General features: G+C 44.0%; 1 protein-coding gene across 5 annotated transcripts in view; it reads right to left on the bottom strand.

The window, feature by feature from the left end:
* The window catches only part of PPP1R21 (protein phosphatase 1 regulatory subunit 21), a 152,138-nt gene that overhangs the window by 90,327 nt on the left and 39,314 nt on the right, over positions 1 to 22,497 (bottom strand). For all 5 annotated transcript variants that reach the window (XM_078786886.1, XM_068131450.2, XM_068131451.2 and 2 more), the window contains 4 exons: positions 16,612 to 16,716; positions 13,206 to 13,370; positions 10,719 to 10,777; positions 8,544 to 8,638 (listed from right to left, as the gene is read on the bottom strand). In XM_078786886.1, coding sequence (XP_078643012.1) covers positions 8,544 to 8,638; positions 10,719 to 10,777; positions 13,206 to 13,370; positions 16,612 to 16,716 — 424 coding nt within the window. The remainder of the gene's footprint in view (positions 1 to 8,543; positions 8,639 to 10,718; positions 10,778 to 13,205; positions 13,371 to 16,611; positions 16,717 to 22,497) is intronic.

Here is a 22,497-nt window from a genome sequence, read left to right as displayed (position 1 = left end):
AAAAAACTTTATGTTGAACTTGAAGGCTCCAAGCACTGACTATATATATAGCCCTCATTGAGGTAAAAATAAAAGTAAAAAGCCTGCTATCGCTTGCCAAGCTAGCCGTTCCCCCCTCCCCCTCCCCTCCCCCCTCCCCCTCCACTCCCCCTGCCCCCCCCTCCCCCCTCCCCCTCCCTCCTCTTCTCCCCTCTCCTCCTCCCTCCTCTTCTCCCCTCCCCTCTTCTCCCCTCCCCCCCTCTTCTCCCCTCCCCCCCCTCTTCTCCCCTCCCCCCCTCTTCTCCCCTCCCCCCCCTCTTCTCCCCTCCCCCCCTCTTCTCCCCTCCCCCCCCTCTTCTCCCCTCCCCCCCCTCTTCTCCCCTCCCCCCCCTCTTCTCCCCTCCCCCCCTCTTCTCCCCTCCCCCCCCTCTTCTCCCCTCCCCCCCCTCTTCTCCCCTCCCCCCCCTCTTCTCCCCTCCCCCCCCTCTTCTCCCCTCCCCCCCCTCTTCTCCCCTCCCCACCCTCTCCTCCCCTCCCCCCCCGTTCCCCTCCCCTCCCCTTCCTTCCCCCGCCCGGCAATGCCGGGTACTTCCCATGGCCAGCTGTACGTGGGCTGCTCGAGGGTTGGAAAACCAAGCAATCTTTATGTCTTGGCACCAAGTAAGAAAACCAGAAATGTTGTATACCAAGAGGTTTTGAGAAATTGAAAATTGACAAAACGTCATGTAGGAAATGTACTGTGATATTGCTCTAAAATATACATGTTCTTTTCATCATATATTTGTATTATTCTTTTTCAACCCGGGCGAAGCCGGGTACCTCAGCTAGTATATATATATATATATATATATACAGTATATTGCCAATAAAAGTGAAGCTTATACTTTAGTGATAAATATTTAATTAAATCGGCATAATGGATTATAGAAATTGCGTGTTTGCTGTGCTTGGAAATAAGGCTAACATTGATCATCTATGCAAAGATCATCTATGCATCTATCCAAGATGATCCTTGATCATCAAAGAGATACAATGTTTGAAAGGGTATTGAAATGTACAAAAGGTGAATTGAGCTGTTTTCATCAGACAAGAACAGATAGAGTCTCCGGGAGGAGCCATGCTGGGAAAAACATCATGTCTGCACTTTTTTAATCTTAAGTTGCTTATCCTCAATGGTCGGAGGTGTAATGATAAACAGATGCTTTAATGAGACCATGGCGCTAGTATGTCTGCAAAACCCCTGACCTTTCCATTCCTCAGTCTGACTCCTGAGACAGCAGGAGATTCCTTTTGTTCCCAAACTTACGATAAAAAGGAACTGCATTCAACCACTCACTAGAGGATTGGCTGGACACGTTTTGAATCTGTGATCGTATACGTCAGTATAGTATTGTTAAACTTTGTTGTATTCGAAGTGAATCTTCTCCGGGGAATTAAATCTATATAATATTCTCCGTAGGTGATATGTCTGTCCGGGGGTGTACCTACACCCAGTCTGGGGGGGGCTTCAAAAACAAATATCGACCATTTTATTTACTCACATAGCTTTGAGGCCTCTTTTGGTAGGCCCGTGGTTTCTTGCTCTCTCTCAGTTTTATTTCAACTCTAATTCGATATCTCATTTTATTATTCACAGTCACTAAGATGGTTTTAGACTCTGTTGCAAAAAACGGGAAGAAAATTCGATGAAAGTTACCGTTTATAGAACAAAATGCATTTTACATGAAATGAAGGCCTATCCATTGAGACTCCCTCACGGCTTTATCTCGATTCTAATTCACCATCTGATTTCATTTTTCACAGTCGCTAAGATGGTTTTAGATTTGGTTGCAAAAAACGGGAAGAAAATTCGATGAATGTTAACTAACAGACGAAAAATTGCCGAGATCGGCATGGTATATCATATACCGCCCAAATAACACAGACGGGAAATTGCCTTAAGATATTTCTTAATTCTTATTTTACAAGTTATGTCCATGTACACCTTAAATCAGTTTATTTGAAATCTTTAATTTTCAAAATGTCATTTTGTATCATGTATGCTGTAACAAAAATAGACATTTTGGTTTTCGCCGGACAGAAGGGTGTATACATCGCCTTCCCCCAAGTCAACTATGACAACAATGACTATACCACCACGACTTTTTCCCCCAAGGACTTTGCCATTTGATGACAGTCAGCACAATGAAATGTTTGTTTCATTTTGACGTAGTCACAATAAAAAGTCAACAATGTGGGGAGAGGGGCGGAGCTTCGTTCATGTATCACCACAGACGGGAAATTGCCAAGGTATATTTTAAAAATCGCGGCACTGTCTGTCATACACCGCCCAAATAACACAGACGGGAAATTGCCGAGAGATATTTCTTCGCTCTTATTTTTAAAGTTATCATTATCATTCATCATTATTATATGGAAGTAAAGGTAATCCTGTTTAAACTTCCATTCATTCCATCGATGGGGTTTGTATATATCCCACTACTTGACATAAATTGAACATAATTTATTGTGAGGCGTGCATGTTTTTTTGGGAAATCAGGGTAACATTGGATGAGAGAAGGACCAATGTTTGTCCAACCTGCTCTTAAATAATTGAAGTGCATGTAAACTTTAAATACGTTTATTTGAAATCTTTAATTTTAAAAAGTCATTTTGTATGCTGTAACAAAAAGAGTTATTTTGGTTTTCGCTGGACAGAAGGGTGTAATGTAAAGTTCTTATTCAACGCCCATAACTTTTTTCCAAGGGACTTTTCCATTTGAGCTGTATTCTTTATATCAGTCGGAATGTTTCATTCTTTGAACTAGTCACACTGAAAAGTTGCAATTATTAGGTACGCTGCACGTGGGGAGAGGGGCGGAGCTTCGTTCTCCAAAGGCCAGTGCCGAACCTGCAGATGAGGTTGAGGTGTTCATATTGGAACAGATTGAATCTGGTCCGCTGCTGTACTTCGTGATCCCGTGCAGTCAGATGTTGCGCACGTTGTCTTGTCAGATTATTGGTGCGAGTTGCTCTCGACGTCGGAATATGCTCCATTCCACATGCGTCACATGAGTCCCAGCTGTCTTTAGCTCAAGGTTGTGAAATGTGGGGCATGTGAGTGGTCATTCCGAAGTCTCTTCAAGTCAGCGCTGTCTCAATGAGTTGCATGAGAGTCATTTCTAACTGCCATTTCCAAAATGAATAAAATAATTAGGGAACAGAACGAGACCACCAATGAACATCGTGATCCTCTACCCAGTGCAGTGTGCATGATGTGGGAGGGATGGGGCCGAGGATGGAGACGATTTGAGCTTTTAAAGTCACATTTTACATTAGGTGTAAAGCCATTTCAAATTGTGTTTCCCATGTGCAAGCACATGCATTCACATGTTATCAGAAGTAAATACATTGTGTAGATTACATCATTTGTGGATCTGATAAATTACCAGTAACCATTTTTGTAAAACTGAATGTGCCGCATCTAAATGAAGATGTCCAAATGTCACACACGTCCATGCCCGTGGGATTCCCACGGGTGGCCCCACCAGTCTTCAAAATTGTTCTTGGTGTGTGGACATTCAAATCGATACACCTTCGACACTGCACAGTATTTCCTTGCTTTCCATTGTGTTCTTGCTGTTCTGTTTTCAAGCTTTTCATGAGCCTTGACTTTGTATATAAAAATAATTAATTCACAGATTCGAATTCTATACATTTCATTAGAAAGGCAAATTGAGCACAGTAATAGGCAAACCAAAAAAAACAAATATTAATGCAACGGAACACCATTCAATCAAATGCCATTATGTTTATAAAGTTAATCTTTACCTGAATAGTATGTTGAAGTACAACTTCGTTTGTCAAAAATGATCTTTGTATCCCATCCGGCATTTGTTAAAATGGAAGCCAATGCATATTGCATGACAGATGGAAAAGACTTCACAGAACTAGAGAGTTAATACTTCTTCCGCTTCCGGTCCGGTCTGGAGAGGACGCTGGCGTTACTTGTTCGCCGCTTCTCCGACTGGGCCATTGTACATAGTTTGCTTTTCTGGTGGTCGTGGCGGATTTTTGACCGTTGGGTCTGCCCTCTGCTCGGTCCCGGCTCTGCTCCTGGCTTCGCCTGCCCGGCTCCTCCACTGTTTCCTCAGGCCCGCTCCCGTTGTTTGTGGCCGTTGTTTGCGGCGGTGGCTGTTTGCCGCTGTGGTCTTGATTAGCGGCTGCAGTCGTTTGCCGCTGCGTTTGCCGCTGCGTTTTCCGCTTTGCCTCCTCGACCTTGGCCTCGTACTCGTCCCTTCGCTCCTGCCTGGCATGGCTCTGAGGTACTCCGCCGCAAGGCTTCTTCTGCTCAATACCCGCTCCACCCCATCATGCATCTCTGCCATCAAATCAAATGGACTCCTCCGACGACCCAGGTACATTCACCGTGGCTCCGGTCGTAAGTTTGTTTATTTGCAATCAGGTCACTCCATCCCCGTCCTCTGGTCGGCTCAGCGCACTCTCACTCTTCGTCCCAGCGCACCTGGTCACAGCAACCCACACGATCGCACCTCCTGCCTACGAACCCTGGCTAAATCACCTGAATTCATCCCTGCTGTTCAAAACAACATCAAGCTCACCCTGTTCAACACCCGGTCCCTCAACAACAAATGCCTCATCCTGAACGAATACATCCTGGATAACAAACTGGACTTTCTCTGTCTCACCGAAACCTGGCAACAACCTCTGGACTACTACACACTTAACCTCACCACACCCAATGGATATTCCTACGTCAATAAACCACGCTCGGAGGGCCGAGGTGGTGGAATTGCCGTTATCCACCGTCAAGACATCAAGACCAACCTCATCTCCATCTCATCTGCTCCATCATTTGAACACCTGGCTTTACAACTCTCTGGTCACACGCAGTCAGTCATGGCTGTCGTCTACCGCCCTCCCAAACCACACCCATCATTCCTGTCTGACTTCTCCTACTTTCTGACCCAGCTATGTTCCCTCTCCCCCTCAATCCTCCTCCTTGGTGATTTCAATATCCACATGGACTCCACTGACTCCACAATAACCACTGACTTCACTGATTTACTCACCTGCTTTAACCTCACTCAACACGTCGACTTTCCTACCCATATCCGTGGTCACATTTTGGACCTTGTCTGCTCCACTGGATTAAGTTTGCACCATCTCTATGGCTCCGACCTCACCCTCTCTGACCACTTAGCCATCACTCTGACCATCAACATCCCCGCCCCAACACCAAGGCATTATCGCACAATCAACTTCCGTAAGCTAAACGCTCTTTCACCTACCTCATTCTCATCCACCCTCTCTGAAAAAATGTCCACTTCTCCCTTCATTGACCTCCACACCCCTTCCGACCTCACTGACTACTACAACCACACTCTCTCCTCCTGCCTTGACCAGCTTGCACCTGTAAAAACCAAAACAGTTTCTTTCACCCATTCTGCTCCCTGGTTTACCCCTGAACTCCACCTGATGAAAACTCGTGCTCGCCAACTTGAAAGACTCCGCAATAAAACGGGTCTCACAGTTCACTCCCAAGCCTACAAGGACCACATACAACACTACAAAGATGCCCTCTCCCGCGCCCGCTCTGCCTACTACTCTCAAATTATCCACTCTGGCTCCGGAAACCCAAAAGCACTCTTCTCGACAATAAACAAACTCCTCCGCCCCCTGAACACCACCACCCAGTCATTCACAGTAGACAACTGCATCTCCTTCCTCTCTTTCTTCCAACGCAAAATTGACAACATCTACAACAGCTTGACCACCGCCGCACCCGCTCCCCCTCCAACCACCTGCCCCCCCTTGTCCTGCCATCCCCTGTCTCGGTTCTCCCCAATCTCCCCTACTGACCTCTCTGAACTCCTCATAGGAATGAAAACTGCCACCTGCACTCTTGACCCCATCCCCTCCAGCTTTGTCAAAGCCTCCCTCCCTGCTCTCTCTCCACTTATCATTGCAACAATAAACTCCTCCCTGTCTACAGGCATCGTCCCACCTTCCCTCAAAATTGCTGCTGTTACCCCCATTCTAAAAAAACCTGGTCTAAACCCTGACACCCTAAACAACTTCAGACCCATCTCCAACCTACCCTTTCTGTCAAAAGTTTTGGAACGCGCTGTAGCCACTCAACTCAAACATCATCTCTCTGCCAATAACCTGTATGAAACATTCCAATCCGGATTCCGCTCCAACCACAGTACTGAAACTGCTCTCCTCAAAATCACCAACGACCTTCTCCTCTCCTCTGACGCTGGCAACCTCAACATTCTCGTCCTCCTCGACCTCAGCGCTGCCTTTGACACCATCGATCACACTATCCTCCTCACCCGACTTGAATCCACCTTTAACGTTACCGGCACTGCCCTCTCTTGGATTAAATCATACCTCTCTGACAGATGCCAGTTCATCTCCATCAATAACTGCAAATCCCCCACTGCTCCCCTCCCCCAAGGTGTCCCCCAAGGTTCAGTTCTTGGCCCCCTCCTCTTCATCCTTTACCTGTCCCCGCTCGGTCACTTAATCCGCCGTCATGGTCTCCAATTCCACTGCTTTGCCGATGACATCCAGCTTTTCATCTCCACCAAGTCCGTCTCCACCGACACCCACTCTATCCTGACAAACTGCATCACTGAAATAAAATCCTGGCTTCAAATCAACTTCCTCAAGCTTAACTGTGATAAATCTGAAATAATCATCATTGGCCCAAAAACGCTCACAAAATCCACCCATAACTTTGCCCTCAACATCGACGGTATCCCAGTATCCACCTCCCCTCACATCCGGAATCTTGGCGTCATCTTTGACCAAACCCTTTCCTTCGACAAATACACTAAACAGATCACAAAGTCAGCCTTCTTTCACCTGAAAAACATTGCCCGTCTCCGCTCATCCCTCTCCTCCACGGCTGCAGAAACCCTCATCCACGCCTTCATCACCTCCCGTCTGGACTACTGCAATAGCCTCCTCTATGGTTCACCCTCAAAAATCACCAATAAACTCCAATACATTCAGAACTCCGCTGCCCGTCTACTCACCCATTCCCGGACCCGTGACCACATCACCCCCGTCCTTTACAAGCTTCACTGGCTCCCCATCCCCCAGAGAATCCAGTACAAAATCCTCCTCTTGACATACAAAGCCCTCCATAACCTGGCCCCATCCTACCTGGCTGACCTCCTCTCCAGACACACTCCCACCCGCAACCTCCGCTCTGCTGGTACCAACCTCCTGACCCCCTCCATCCGGACCAAATTCAGATCCTGGGGGGACAGGGCCTTCTCCATCGCTGCTCCCACCCTCTGGAACTCACTACCTCACACCATCAGAGACTCCTCCTCACTCACCACATTCAAAACATCACTAAAGACCCACCTATTCAACACTGCATTCAACATTCAACCCACAGCATTTAACCCCTGACTATCTCTTCTCCTTCTCCCTCTTTTTGCTTTAAATATTTCCCTATTGATTCTTGTCTTTTTGCAATTGTTGTTTTCATGTATTGTTATGCATTATGTTTGCCACTCTGTCAAAGCGCCTTTGGGCTTCTGGAAAAGCGCTATACAAAATAAATGAATTATTATTATTATTATTAATAGACCACCTTACCAAACGCAGTGTTTAAGTAAATAATTCAATCGAAATGAAATAATTATTATACAGGTTGCATAAAAAATTTGGTTTTTACCATTTCGGTTAAAAACAATTAAAGGTTGTATTTAAAAAACGGTTTACCACCGTTTATGTAGTCATAGATCAAATTATTTAACATGTCCAAGTCCTGCAAAACTGGAGGTTTTTGGAAGTGGTAAGAAGGCAGTTTGTGTTTAGCAATGTTTAAGTATATAATTCAATTAAAATAAAATAAGTATTGTAAAGGTCGTATAAATAAATTAGTTCCAGATGTTTTTGACACAGTGGCTTTTACACCACCGTATTTAACATAACACGTTACATTAGTTATTTGTGCCTGTTGTCTGTGTCCTTTATGACGTCCTTAAAAACAGGAAGTTTCCTGTCTGGAACAAGTGTAAATTTTGTTTGACTGCCAGACAGAGAGACAGAGAGAAAATTCTTTTTCTCACTCCTCTCTGTGCACATGTGATCGGGACAAATTCAGAGCCAACGTATTGGTAACCTATAGGTTCATTTTCCAATTCATATTCCGATTCGTGTTCAAAATATAGCATTCAATTGAAATCAAGTTGATACTCGAACAAAAACTTACGTTTGTGGATGGACGGATAGCCAGACAGAAGTGACCCAATTGCTTAACCGTGCTTTTCGCTTCGCGTGCGTGGAGTAAAAATGGCATTCTTCTCGAGAAGAAGTTCTAAAACCAATACAAGATCTAGATGCTTGCAAAGTGTGTGAACTGCTCAAATAACACAACCAAACATAGTCACAGCCTGAAATTATTTTGTGCTTAAAATATGTTAAAACTGTAAAAAAAGAAGTTAAAATACATAAGGATAAGTTATAATAAAACCTGCAATTGCAGATGATATGGGGTTCAAGAAAGAATGTTTGAATACATTTGAAGAGGAACTTACTCGTATCGTTGAAAGCAATTTTCTCCTGTATGAGGCAGTCAGATTCGGCAAGCTGGCTAATCAGTTGTGTACGCAGGCTACTCAGCTCCTGCTGCCTGGAAAACAAAGGACAATCTGCATCTGCTCGTAGCAGACATTGCATCACATTTATACAGAAGAGAGAAGGGCATATTTCCTCGAAGGGTAAAACCCCAAAAATTGCTGTGTTGTTCCAGGGTTGAGAATTGTGGATTTAGAAGCCAACACAACTCCGAGTTGATTGTGATATTCAAAGGTGTGCGACATATCAAGTTCCGGCAAACTATACAACATTATACTCCATGAAAGAATCAATTATGAGGAAACATCTTGAATGTATTTTATGATGAAGAATATAGGAGGAAACAAGACAACATGCAATTTGGTGCTACATACAGTCGTGGCCAAAAATATTGGCACCCTTGCACTTTTTAAAAATAATGCACCATTTCATTCAGAAAATTGTTGAAATTAAAAAATATTTTGGTATTCACAAATGTATTTCTTTGGTTTGCAGTGGAACAAAACAAAATAGCTGAAAAGATTACAAAATCATAGCTTATTCCACACAGAGATCCTAAAACTTCCCAGACAATATTATTGGCACCTTTTAGAAGTTGTGAGAAATAATTCGATTTCAAGCAGGTGATTCTCCTTTACTTTGGAATTGAACTTACCTGTGGTGAGTTGCAGGTGACTGCAAGATATAAAAAAAAAAATCACTCATTCAACCAGTTTGAATGGAGAAAATGAGTCATTCGGATGTTTTGTGCCACTGTGTGTACCGCAATCAGCATGGAGAAAAGAAAGAAAACCAGAGAATTGTCCGAGGAGGTCAGACACAAGATTGTAGTCAAGCATGGCCAATCTCAACGCTACAAGTCCATCTCCAGAGACCTTGATGTTCCTGTGTCCACGGTACGCAATGTTATCAAGACGTTTAACGCCCATGGCACTGTAGCCAACCTACCTGGACGTGGCCGCAAGCGAAAATTTGATTGAAGATTGCAGCGAAGGATTGTTCGAATGATGGAGAAAGCACCTCAATCAACTGCCAAACAGATTCAAGCTGCCCTTCAGACACAAGGTACGCCAGTTTCAACTTGCACCATCCCTCGCCAACTCAATGAAAGGGGGTTCTATCGTAGGAGACCCAGGAGGGCCCCACTGCTGAGATAAACATAAGAAAGCCAAACTGGAGTTTGTGAAAACACACCTGAACAAGCCAAAATCCTTCTGGGAGAATGTCCTGTGGACAGATGAAACCAAATTAGAGCTTTTTTGTAAAGCACATCATCTCTATGTTTACAGAAAACAAAATGAAGCCTTCAAAGAAAAGAACACCTTCCCTACAGTCAAACATGGAGGAGGTTCAGTGATGTTTTGGGGGTGCTATGCTGCCTCTAGCACTGGGTGCCTTGAATGTGTGCAGAGCATCATGAAATCAGGAGATTACCAAAGGCATTTTGGCGAACAATGTTCAACCCAGTGCCAGAAAGCTGGGTCTCCGTCGAAGGTCATGGGTCTTGCAGCAGGACAATGACCCCAAACACACTTCAAAAAGCACCCAGGAATGGTTCAAGACAAAACACTGGACTGTTCTGAAGTGACCAGCAATGAGTCCAAATCTAAATCCCATTGACCATCTGTGGGGAGATCTGAAAACAGCAGTTGGGAGAAGGCACCCTTGAAATCTGGGAGAACTGGAGCAGTTTGCACAAGAAGAGTGGGTCAAACTGCCAGTAGAGAGGTGTAGGAAGCTTATTCATGGCTATAGGAAGTGCTTGACTGCATTTATTTTGTCCAAAGGTTGTGCTACCAAATATTAAGTCTGGAGTGTCAATAATTTTGTCAATGCCATTTATTTTTATTTTCTGATTTAAAAGGATATATTAAGTTCTGAATCAAAAACAAAAGTTCTGTATCATTAACAGTGAAATAAAGAATTGTGGAGAACAAATACTTTGTAAATTTCAACGTATTTTTAGAGAAAATTGTGATTTGTTTGAAAAATGTGCAATGGTGCCAATATTTTTGGCCACAACTGTATTTTTTATTGGATTATCTAGTGGGGAAAATGGCCTTAAAACGATCATTCATATTATATATCATATTGTATATTACAAGTCAATAGAAAGATCCATCATAAAGCCTTACCACTCGTCTGCTCGCAGACGCTGTTCTAGTGCCTCCTTCTCCAATGCTTGAACTCTTGCCTGCATTAAAACACAGAGTTACATTCTGGTTATATTGGGATCACCATCCAAAAGGGGGAGCATAAAAGTCACATCGGTTTTCACAAGCTCACATGAACGCCAGTCCTAGAGAACACTATGTCTGCCTTAATGGCTTCATCAGAAGGGCAAAATGGTCAAAAGGAAACGGGTTAAAAAATGAGCCAAAATACACTATGAATGCAAATATGAGAAACAAGGAAATAGAAAACACAAAAGCTTCAACTAACAGACAGGAATATTCAAGTGGAAAAACGAAAGAAGATGCTAGAACAGAATCAAAGAAGGAAGAAGAAACAGACCAGCAAAGACAAGTCTGTTTTTGCGCCCCTTACATACCATTACAAAAATTAAGTGCAGGTGAGGACAACTCCGTATTGACAAATGTGAAAGAGAAGATATCAAAAACAAAACAACAGCATTTGGTATTCCTCTATGTTTGAGGAAACATTTACAATTGATGCATTTTACCAGCTAGGAGGGATATCTGTCAATCTGAACATGTGTGTGTAGTCTGCATGTCCTAAGATCTAATTCATCTCTACTAACCACCCCAGCTTTATAAGAATCATTAAAATCGCCCCTTACTCCCTCCCCCCCAACCTCACCAAGTTTTACACAAAATCTAGAATGGCACTTTTCAACGACGCGACGTCGACCGATATGCCTCCGCCCACATTATTACATCCCTTCAGCTGCTCTACTAAAGTACCACATTTTACCTGGCATGACCTCTGACCTTTGATGCCAAAATCGAATGATTCATCTTTTCATCATAATATATACAATTGTACCAAGTTCGGTCAAAATCCCATCACTGGTTCACAAGTTTGTGTAGTAACAGAATTTTTACCTAATGGGACCTCTGACCTTTGACCTCTTGACCCAATAATTGAATCAGTTTATCTTTACATCATTATTCATACTTCTACCAAGTTTGACCAAGTTCCTTTTAGCTGTTCTTAAGTTATCGCAGTAATGAAAACCTATCACCGATGCATGGACAGACGACCCGAAAACGTGATGGCGAAGGATCCTTTTTGGTACATAAACCATCAAGGCTCGTGGAAGAGGTAGAACACAGAACGGATCAGGACGCAACAGAACAAAATAAACAGTAGTGAGGGGGAAGGGGGAACACCAACAGCAGGGTCGTGGGAAAAAATATATGGAGACGGACAAGCGATGCACGGGTAAGAACGAAGGGTAAGGGAGGACGCATGAGGTGGACAAGATAGATGACGGGTACAGAAACAAAAAGTGCTTTATTGACTCAGGAAAATGAACGCATATAAGAGCTACACAGGCAAGAGCTACACAGTGGTAAGATTGTCAACTACAGATAACACCATATAAGCTACGGTTCACTGTAGTAATGCTTAATTAACTAGAATGGTACGCGGTAGAGCGCATACCTCCGCCAGCCTGAAGAGTTTATGTTTTGTATCCACTGACGGGCTGTATCTGGATCCGGACCTGAACCAAAAGCTAATCTTTTGTTCTTGTCACCTAACCAACACATCCACCTAGTTTTGCCATAACCCGTCCACAATTTTTTTTAAATATCCTGCTTTACATCGTTTTTAGCCCCATCTCTCAATGGTGAAAAATCACTTAGAAATTCTTGCATGCGGATCCGGATTCCAATGTTCGCCAAAATATAATAACTTCGTCCTTGTCACACACCCAAAATGTCCAACACATTTCATCCTAATCCGTCCACAACTTTTTGAGATATCCTGTTCACAGGCAGACAAACAGGAGTGACAACACAAACCTTCGGTGGTGGAGGTAATGAGCTACCGGTGCTCCCTCCAGAACATAGCTTTCCTTATCAGAGCAATCTTCTTCTATTTCTCTGCAAACCTTCCAATTCTACCTGTTCCTGTGTCCATTAGGCTGCATTAGACGACATGACCTTCACCACCTGCTTGACGTTTGCCTTATATCGTCAAAATGAATGGTGGATGTTGCCATCACCAATTAATTACCTGGGAGCCTCTTCGTTCGCTAAAACAAATGGCTGGCTGGTGAATGGCACGTCACAGAAAGATTGTTAAAAAGTGCTTCAAGGCATCAAAAAAGGCAGATTTTCTCTTGCTCTCCTCCGACTCTATCACTCAGTAATTAGACTCCTCTTCCTCAATAAATCATGCACAAACTAATGGGCAAAAACTAATATGCAAAACACAATAACGGTTAGAATGCAAACTTAAACAGTACATTCCTGAAGCTCTTTCGATAAATAGAGGTGAAATTTGTCTGCAAGTCACCGATGCGCTTATCCTCATTCCTTGTCCTGGGCCTTTTCGCACAAATTGTCCCCTCCCTATTCGACAATGACACACCAAGTCATCGTCACAAAGCCCTCAAATAACCAACACAACTCGTGAGTCATTTCCATCCAAACCTCAAGACGTGCTTTATCCTGCTGCAGCCTCTCGACGTTCTCCTTCTGCCGAAGTCGCATGGCTTCCACCATCCCGTTGTGTCCAGCAGCTACTGCCTCAATATCTGAGAGCTTACTTCGCAGTTCTGACTCTACCCGCAGCCGCAATTCCTCCACTTCAAACACCTGCAGCAAAATATCACACGATCGTTAACGCACGTGCACAAAGCAAAGAGCGGGGTTAAGCAGTTGGTTCACTTTGTCTGTCTGTCTGCATATGTCAGTGTATGATCGAGGACACCTTACTGTTTTAGGGATACAAACAACAGCCACAAAGAGCTAACACAAATCGCCTTCTATGCACTTTCAAGAGTCTTCTGTTTAGCAGTATTTGGACAAAATATTCCGCCATCTGTACGAATCAAATTTGCCGCTCGCTCTCTCGGTATTGGGGAATATCAGACAAAATTGTGGCTCATAGGAAATATAGATTATTCTCGGAAACGCAAAGCAAGAAGAGTTTAAAAGACCCTTACCATGTCCTTTTTCTCAAGACTGCATGGGGTAAGGTGTTCTATGAACTCTCTAGTCGGAAAAGTGAGGAAAGCAGCGAGAAGGCAATTGAGAAGGTAGATATCAAAGTTGCTTTTTCACGTTTAATACCAATGCAGGTATCACTCTACGTCCAAATTTTCTGATACCAACCCTATGAAGAAGAAGAAAAAAGAAGAACCGCCTTTAGAGGCCATTTTTCCCCGCAGAGCGGGGGTTGGCCTTTTTATGGGCAATGTTTTACGGCCGGATGCCCTTCCTGCCGCCAACCTTGTTAGTCGCCTCTTGCGACACAGGGAATTACCAATGAACTGGTACTCAATTTGCCGACCTCGGAAGGATGACAGGCTGAGTCAACCCCCCTGGCGTTAATTCAGCGATCGACCGGGATTCGAACCCAGGATCCTAGGATCCCAAGCCGGCACCCTAACCGCTAAGCCAACACCAGGCTAAGCTAAGATACCAACCCTATGATTATATTGAAATTTCTAATTAGAATGTATCTCAAAATAAGCATTTTCAGAACTGCCTCATAATGAGTTAAGGATGCAAATGGCATAAACAAACAGCCAATCTTAATGGGTTGACCTGTTTGGTATTTCCATCTGAATAATTTAGCTCAGGAGGCTGGGATCTAAAGTTAAAAGTCTCATGAAAATATATTCATTTGTCTGATGTCCATCAACACTTTTGCAATTCAAACAATATGTACTGGTTATAGATTAGTGGCTCTGAGGTTGAAAATAATGGGCATGCAGAAGTGGTTTGATGGATAATTCACACACCTTTTACACAAAACACGTAAAATTTCCTGGGAAGAGCATATTTAAGAAGGAAATAGCCAAACTTTCAGAAACCATTAGTTGGCAGTTGGCTCTCTATCAGGCAATGGGAGACTGCCGGAGATTAACTCCCAAGACGCCGAGCGGAGGCCTTGCACATGTGTAGCGACTCAGTAGTGAGGTGCGGTTATGATCAATCAATCTATCCATGCAGCAGTTTCAGCATGCGCGTATGGTTTGAGGGAAATCTGGTTAAGCTGGAGGGCGGTTATATGGCTGAAAATGCACAGAAATATACTTTAAAAGCAACAGGTTTAATAAATAATGAGGATTGGGACACAGCAAGAAATGCAAAGAATATAATTACAAGTCAGGAGACTGAGATGGTTCACGAGCGAGCGGTTCAATGACAAAGGACTGACTATAACCGAAACAGGCCCGGACAGGCCAGGCCCGGAAATGTCAAAACGAAGGTTACTGACCTTGAAATGAGATAGAAAATAATGTACAATCAGTTATGAGGTTAGTTAGCTACACAATACCGAAAATTCGGTGAAAAATGAAATGAAAAAAAAATAAAAAATAAAAAAATAAAAAAAAAAATTTAAAAATGGAAAAAAGAAAAGAAAAAGAAAAATCGAGCTCTGTGGGGCTAGACACATGACATTGGCCTAACCAAATATTGAAACCTCAGATTCCACCAAACCCCTCAGAGAAGATGTAGCTTGAACTTGATTACCCCCTAAAAAGACATCTTTTTCGGGCGTGGCTCCACCCACAATGGGCACAATACGCCCACTCTAGGCAGCACACAACTAGATCATGATATCAACCTCCCACCCAAGTTTCATCAAGATCGGATGATATCATCAGGTAGTTATGCTGCGGGCGGACAGACAGACAAACAGACAGACAAACAGACAGACAGACAGACAGACAGAAACACACACACACACACACACACACACACACACACACACACACACACACACACACACACACACACACACACACACACACACACACACACACACACACACACACACACACACACACACGACGAATATAGTGGTCACTTGATAACTCGTGAACCAAAAAAATGAACCCGAACAGCGCTTACCTGGACAGTAACAACAGCTTGTTGCCTAAGTCATAAACTAACTTATCGGAAGTTAACTTAATCAGGGACAAAAGGCAGACAAAATAATAGACAGAATGGATGACGTAGATGTTTGTGGTCTTCCCCTTGGGGTCGAGATTTCCCTTCGGGGAGGGAGAGAGGGTCAGGCCCTCTTGCTTGGCAGCGAGCCTCTCCAGGTGCTGACCTTACTCCTCACCAGATAGCAGTTCACCACTCCGCACTCGCCCTTCAGTCCGCAGCTCACAACTCTGGAGTTTCTCCACTGGCCTCTGCTGCACTACCTCTGTCTGTCGCTTCACTCCTGCTGCCTGTCGTCCCACTCCCTTATGTCCCAGCACAGCTGCTTATATATCCAGACCATCCAACCCCCTAGGGTGAGGCCTCCCACCCCACCCCCGAAGGTTGCATACATGTCCCCGTGGAGACGTATTGTCATCATATCATCGGAACATGGGTAGGAGACCACACGTGCAATTGTCATCTCCTCGGAGCATATTCGGGAGAGGTGAGAAAGGACAATGAGGAATGATTAAAAGTCTTAATTATAGTGGGAAAAGAGGCAGACATGAGGAGATTGGGGGGGAGGGAGGGGGGGGCTATGATGACAAGGAGCTGGCTAGAATCTACTGATGGTCGTTGCTAATTAAAGTTACATAATGCAAACATTCACTATGAGATAACTAATAAATAATTAACCCCTCATTAACCCCCAAGTCATTTTCACAATATTATCATGACCTCATGAAAGTTTCATGCAATATGCCTCTACTACCCAAAATATATATGATGATGGAAGCATTTTTACATCAGGAAAGAGCAATAATTCTTTCCAATCTAATGTCAAATGTCTTAAGCACATTTGGTTATAAACGTTGCATTGATGACTTTTAAATATATTGAAATATATCAAATGAAAAGCTTATAATAATTGATATGTCGATTAAAACAGCACCTGCTTGTGCAACCGTTCGTTCTCCTCAATTTTCTTTTTCAAATCTTCATCAAAGACGCAGCGCTGATCAGTCAAATCCAATGCAGTCACTTCGGCCACCTTTGGCTGTAAAATACAACCCACAAGACTGATAAAATTGAAAAGAAATATGCAATTGAAAACATATGCAGGAAGGAAAAGAAGAGGGTGGGGGTAAGAAGAGGGTGGGGTAGGAAGAGGGTGGGTTGGGAAGAGATTGGGGTAAGAGGATTTGATAGGAGGATTTGGTAGGAGGAGGATTTGGTAGGAGGATTTGGTAGGAGGATTTGGTAGGAGGAGGATTTGGTAGGAGGAAGATTTGGTAGGAGGATTTGGTAGGAGGAGGATTTGGTAGGAGGATTTGGTAGGAGGATTTGGTAGGAGGATTTGGTAGGAGGATTTGGTAGGAGGAGGATTTGGTAGGAGGAGGATTTGGTAGGAGGAGGATTTGGTAGGAGGATTTGGTAGGAGGAGGATTTGGTAGGAGGATTTGGTAGGAGGATTTGGTAGGAGGGTTTGGTAGGAGGAGGATTTGGTAGGAGGAGGATTTGGTAGGAGGAGGATTTGGTAGGAGGAGGATTTGGTAGGAGGAAGATTTGGTAGGAGGAGGATTGGGTAGGAGGAGGATTGGGTAGGAGGAGGATTGGGTAGGAGGAGGATTTGGTAGGAGGAGGATTGGGTAGGAGGAGGATTTGGTAGGAGGAGGATTTGGTAGGAGGAGGATTGGGTAGGAGGAGGATTTGGTAGGAGGAGGATTTGGTAGGAGGAAGATTTGGTAGGAGGAGGATTTGGTAGGAGGAGGATTTGGTAGGAGGAGGATTTGGTAGGAGGAGGATTGGGTAGGAGGAGGATTGGGTAGGAGGAGGATTGGGTAGGAGGAGGATTGGGTAGGAGGAGGATTGGGTAGGAGGGGGATGGGGTAGGGGGAGGATGGGGTAGGAAGAGGATGGGGTAGGAAGAGGATGGGGTAGGAAGAGGATGGGGTAGGAAGAGGATGGGGTAGGAAGAGGATGGGGTAGGAAGAGGATGGGGTAGGAAGTGGATGGGTTAAGATGAGGATGAGGATGGGTTAAGATGAGGATGAGGATGGGTTAAGATGAGGATGGGTTAAGATGAGGATGAGGTAAGAGGATGGGGTAAGATGATGGTGGGATAAGAAGCGGGTGGGATAAGAAGAGGGTGGCGTAAAAAGAAGGTTGAGGGAGAGGATGGAGAGGATTAAAAATGAAGGGTGAGAAGGGGACAGGTTGCAATAAATGGAGAGTGGTGGGTTGAAGAAAGAGTTGATAATTGTTTTTAATTCTGGTGAAGATGGGTTGAAAGTGAAGGAGTAGGGAGTATATGGGTATGAAGGAAAGAGGGCAGAGAAGAGAAAAAAAATAATGGAAAGGCTCACAAGCAGGCGTATACGCAGCTTGGACTGACAAACACAATCTCAATACAAAGGGATAACATAAATGCACAAGAAGACATGGGAATTGACATATTATAGGATGAGCAACAGTGCAGGCAACAAATACCAACAATTTGAAACAGTATCCACAGCTTTGAAAGCAAGTCTTTTAGAGTGGAGAACCACATGACCCGACACAAAGAAAAAGGGATTTGAAGTAATATGCAAAGGGTCGAGTTGATTTAATGTAATTTTGCACTTTGGACTTTTTGAAATTTCTTGGAACCCACTGGCCAGGAATGACTGTGATGGGATCACCTCGCATGACCTCACTAATGTCAGACCAGATTGGAGAGGGGCAAGGTCGAGTGCTTCGGCGATCCAGCGCACCGTCATGTCCTTCATACCCAGCACCATAGGTCAGGAAGCTTGTGATATTAATGGGGAATTATTTCATAATGGTAATGTACAAATATTAAACATCCATTGTCAGTATTTTGTAGTCGCATGAACATGGGTTGTTCCCCTCAACTCAAACCATTTATTTTCAATACGAGTTCCCTGACAAGGAACTTCAATACAGGAGGGGGTCATGAGGCCCATAAAGCATGCACAATGGTTGCTTGTCCGTACGCTATCCTTTTGAATGACAAGGGTCAAGCAAAGAAGCAACACGTCCTATTTTTGAAGTATTTGGTAGAACTCGGCTAGGTCAGGTTTGAACTACTGACCTCCCAGACTCAGAGCGGAAGCTATAACCATTATACCTCCGAGTCTGGTTTACCAATATAATCTCCCCCCCCCCCCTCCCCCTCCCACGCCTCCTGCCCCCAAGCCCTCTCCCTCCCACACTTCTCCCTGCTCTCAAATGTTGTGGTTGTGTGCTTCCCCTTCTCTCCCCATCTTGTCTTCCGCTCCCTCTTTTTGTATATTTTGTTTGTCTGGTCTGTTTTGTTTGTTTGTTTGTGAAATAAATGTTAGCTCTTTCACGAGCCTCGATTCAGTATACAAAAAAAACAAGAAATAAAAAAAAAGGTGTTATTACTCTGCGCTCATGAAGTGAAAAGCAAGGTTTGGCATCCGGTTGCATATGTACGTGGGCATGCGCACGTGTGGCGTGCGCACGTGTGGCGTGCGTACGTGTGGCGTGCGTACGTGTGGCGTGCGTGTCTGCATTTTTAAAATTCATTTTCTCGGCAACCATTGGTCTGATTGAAGTGAAATTTCACCTTAAGAGTGCCTCCACCTGCATAATTTTTCATGATAATTATGATGTCATAGGTCACGTGGCAGAGGTGCCATCTTGGAAAATATAAGAAAAACGTTGCACCTCTGTATCTCCGAAACCGCTCAATGGAAAAAATTGAAACATTGTGCGTTGTCAAGTACTCCCCATGGGGAATAAGATTTGTTAATGATGATGTTATCGATACCTTAATTATGACGACATTAATCTGACAAGTACAACGCTTGATCTGATAATTATGAATTTTTTTCCCCTGCAATTGGTGGTCTGATAGACACGAAATATTCACCATAGGAGCCTGTAGAATTTTAGTGATAATTATGATGTCATAGGTCAGGTGGTATAAGCGCAATCTTGGAAAAACTTCGCATCTCTATATCCCTGAAACCGCGCATTGGAAAAAATTTAAACATGGCTCATTGTCAAGTACTCCCCATGGGGAAGAAGATATGTTGATGATGTCATCGGTGCCTTCATTATGACGTCATAATTCAACAAGTATAACGTTTCATCCCATCAGTATTAATTTTTTTTCGCTGAAACTGTTGGTCTGATGGACAGAAAATTTTCACCATAGGAGCGCCTCCTCCTGTACAACATTTTAATGATAATTATGATGTCATTGGTTACATGATACAGGCCCAATCTTGGAAAAAATGAAAAACGTTGCACCTCTACATCTCAGAAACCGCTCCATGAATTGAAACATGGCTCATTGTAAAATAAAACACCACATGGGGAATAAGTGTTGTTAACGATGACGTCATTGGTGCCTTAATTATGATGTCATAATTCGACAGGTACAACGTTTGATCAGTTTTTGATCAACGAATATGGTGTCAAAATCAACGTCTGATCAGTTTGAAATTTATTGAGCGTGATCGACACAACAATTATATTAGAGAATATAAATTTATGATGTAATCGCTCACGTGGTCTGGCAGCCATATTGGATCAAAGAAAAAAAAGCCTTCAGAAACAGAGGGTAAGTATTCTATGAATACCATCTAGTGTTATTTTAGAAATCCATATCTAATTACATGTTATTACCTCCACCACCAAAGGTGGATGGAGGTTATGTTTCCAACCCTGTTTGTCTGTTTGTGTGCAGGATATCTCAAAAAGTTATGGACGGATATGGATGAAATTTGGTGGACAGTTGGGTACGTGATAAAGACAAATTGATTCCATTTTGGTGAAGATCCATATCCGGATCCAGATATGAAATTTTTTAAAAGTGATTTTTCACCAATGAGACAACAACAACAACAACAACATGCATTTTAAAGGCCATTTTCCCTGCTAGAGCGGGGGTTAGCCTTGCGGTCCCCATGACAATCTTCTCCATTTTGCCCTATTTTCTGCATCTCTCCTTGTTAACCCCCTTGCCCGCATTGCTTCTTCCACCATCTTTAGCCAAGTCTTTCTCGGTCTTCCCCGTCTTCTACTTCCTTCTACATTCATTTCCATCACTCTTCTCAACCAGTCACTTTCATCCTTCCTCAACACATGACCAAACCATCTTAACCTGTTCCTCTTCACAGCATCAATCACAGGCTGTATTCCCATCATCTTTCGCAATTCATCATTTGTCTTCCTCTCTACGATACTCCGCACATCCGTCGAACCATTCGCATTTCCACCCTTTCCAACCTTCGTTGCTGCTCTACGTTCATTACCCATGTCTCGCTCCCATAAATCATAACACTTCTCACACATGCAGCATACACCTTTCCCTTCAGCTTCAACGACACTCCCCTCATCATCAGCACGCCACTCAATTCCCGAAACTTCTTCCATGCACATCTCACTCGAGCAACCGTTGCCGAGTCTGATCCACCTTCTCCATTCAGCATGTCTCCGAGGTAGCAAAATGTTTTCACACCTTCCAGCTTCACGCCGTCTCCAAGATGCAACTCAACATTTCCTCCATCTGCAGCTCCCTCTGTGCACACCTTACATTTGAATGTAGCTGCCACACTGGTTAATGACCCTCTCAGACCACTACATTTTTGATGAACCCACTCAGCGCACATTGTACACTGAATGGAGTTCACTCCGACACCCTTCCTACACACAGCACAGGGCCACTTCCCAGTTCTTTCCACCTCACCACATGCTTTACCACTTGCCATCACCTTCGTCTTTCCGATATTCACCTTCAGACCTTTTGCCTCCATACATTCCTTCCACGTGTTCATCTTTTCCTTCAGTCCATCCATACTTTCTGCAATCAACACCAGATCATCTGCATACAACAACTCCCACGGTAAACCCTCCTTTACGTTCTGAGCCAGCACCTCCATCACAGCTACAAATAGTGGTGGACTTAGTACCGACCCCTGATGCATTCCCACCTTCACCTCAAACTCACCACTGTTCCCGTCCTTCGTCCTTACAGCTGTGCGCGCTCTTTTGTACATTGCCATCACTACTCTGATCAACCATTCCTCCACTCCTAACTTCCTCAATGCCCATGTCAATACTTTGCGTGGAACCCGATCGAATGCTTTCTCCAGATCAACAAACCCAAGAAACACCTTCTTCCTCTTCTCCATGTAGTTCTCCTGCAACTGCCTCACAATGAAAAGCACATCTGTCGTTCCTCTTCCTGGCATAAATCCAAACTGCATTTCGTCGATCTTCACTTTCTTCCTTATCCTCCTCTCCAACACCCTTTCCAATACCTTCATTCCATGCTCCAATAACTTTATCGCTCGGTACAAGCCACACTCCAGAGGGTCACCTTTCCCCTTGTATAGAGGGACGAGGGTACTCAGTTCCCAATGCACTGGAATGCGGCCTTCTTTCACCACCAGATTACAGATCTCTGTCATTCTCTTCACAGCCCAACTTCCTGCTGCCTTCAACATATCTCCCACAACTCCCGTCGGCCCTCCCGCTTTTCTACCCTTCATTGCTTTTATCGCTTCCTCAACTTCCTTCTCAGTTATCTTCTCTGCCGGTCCTAAAACTGGGTTACTCTCTATGTTGCCATCCCATTCATTCTCTGTATTCAACAGCATTTCCATATATCTTTTCCATCTTCCTTTAATTCCATCTGGGTCGACAACGATTTGTCCCACTTCATCCTTCAAGCAACTCACCCCCATCACATCACACCTCTCTTTCACTATCTGCTTTGCAATCCTGAATACTGCTTTCTGACCCTCTTCCGAATCCAAGCGTTCTCCGATCATTTTCCTACATGCCTCCTGCGCCTTTGCTA

This window comes from Myxine glutinosa, chromosome 11 (genome assembly GCF_964187855.1).
Source record: "Myxine glutinosa chromosome 11, kmMyxGlut1.1, whole genome shotgun sequence".
In the NCBI taxonomy this organism is placed as follows: domain Eukaryota; kingdom Metazoa; phylum Chordata; class Myxini; order Myxiniformes; family Myxinidae; genus Myxine; species Myxine glutinosa.
Note: the sequence above shows the minus strand (reverse complement) of the source record. Positions and strands in the feature narration are given on the sequence as shown.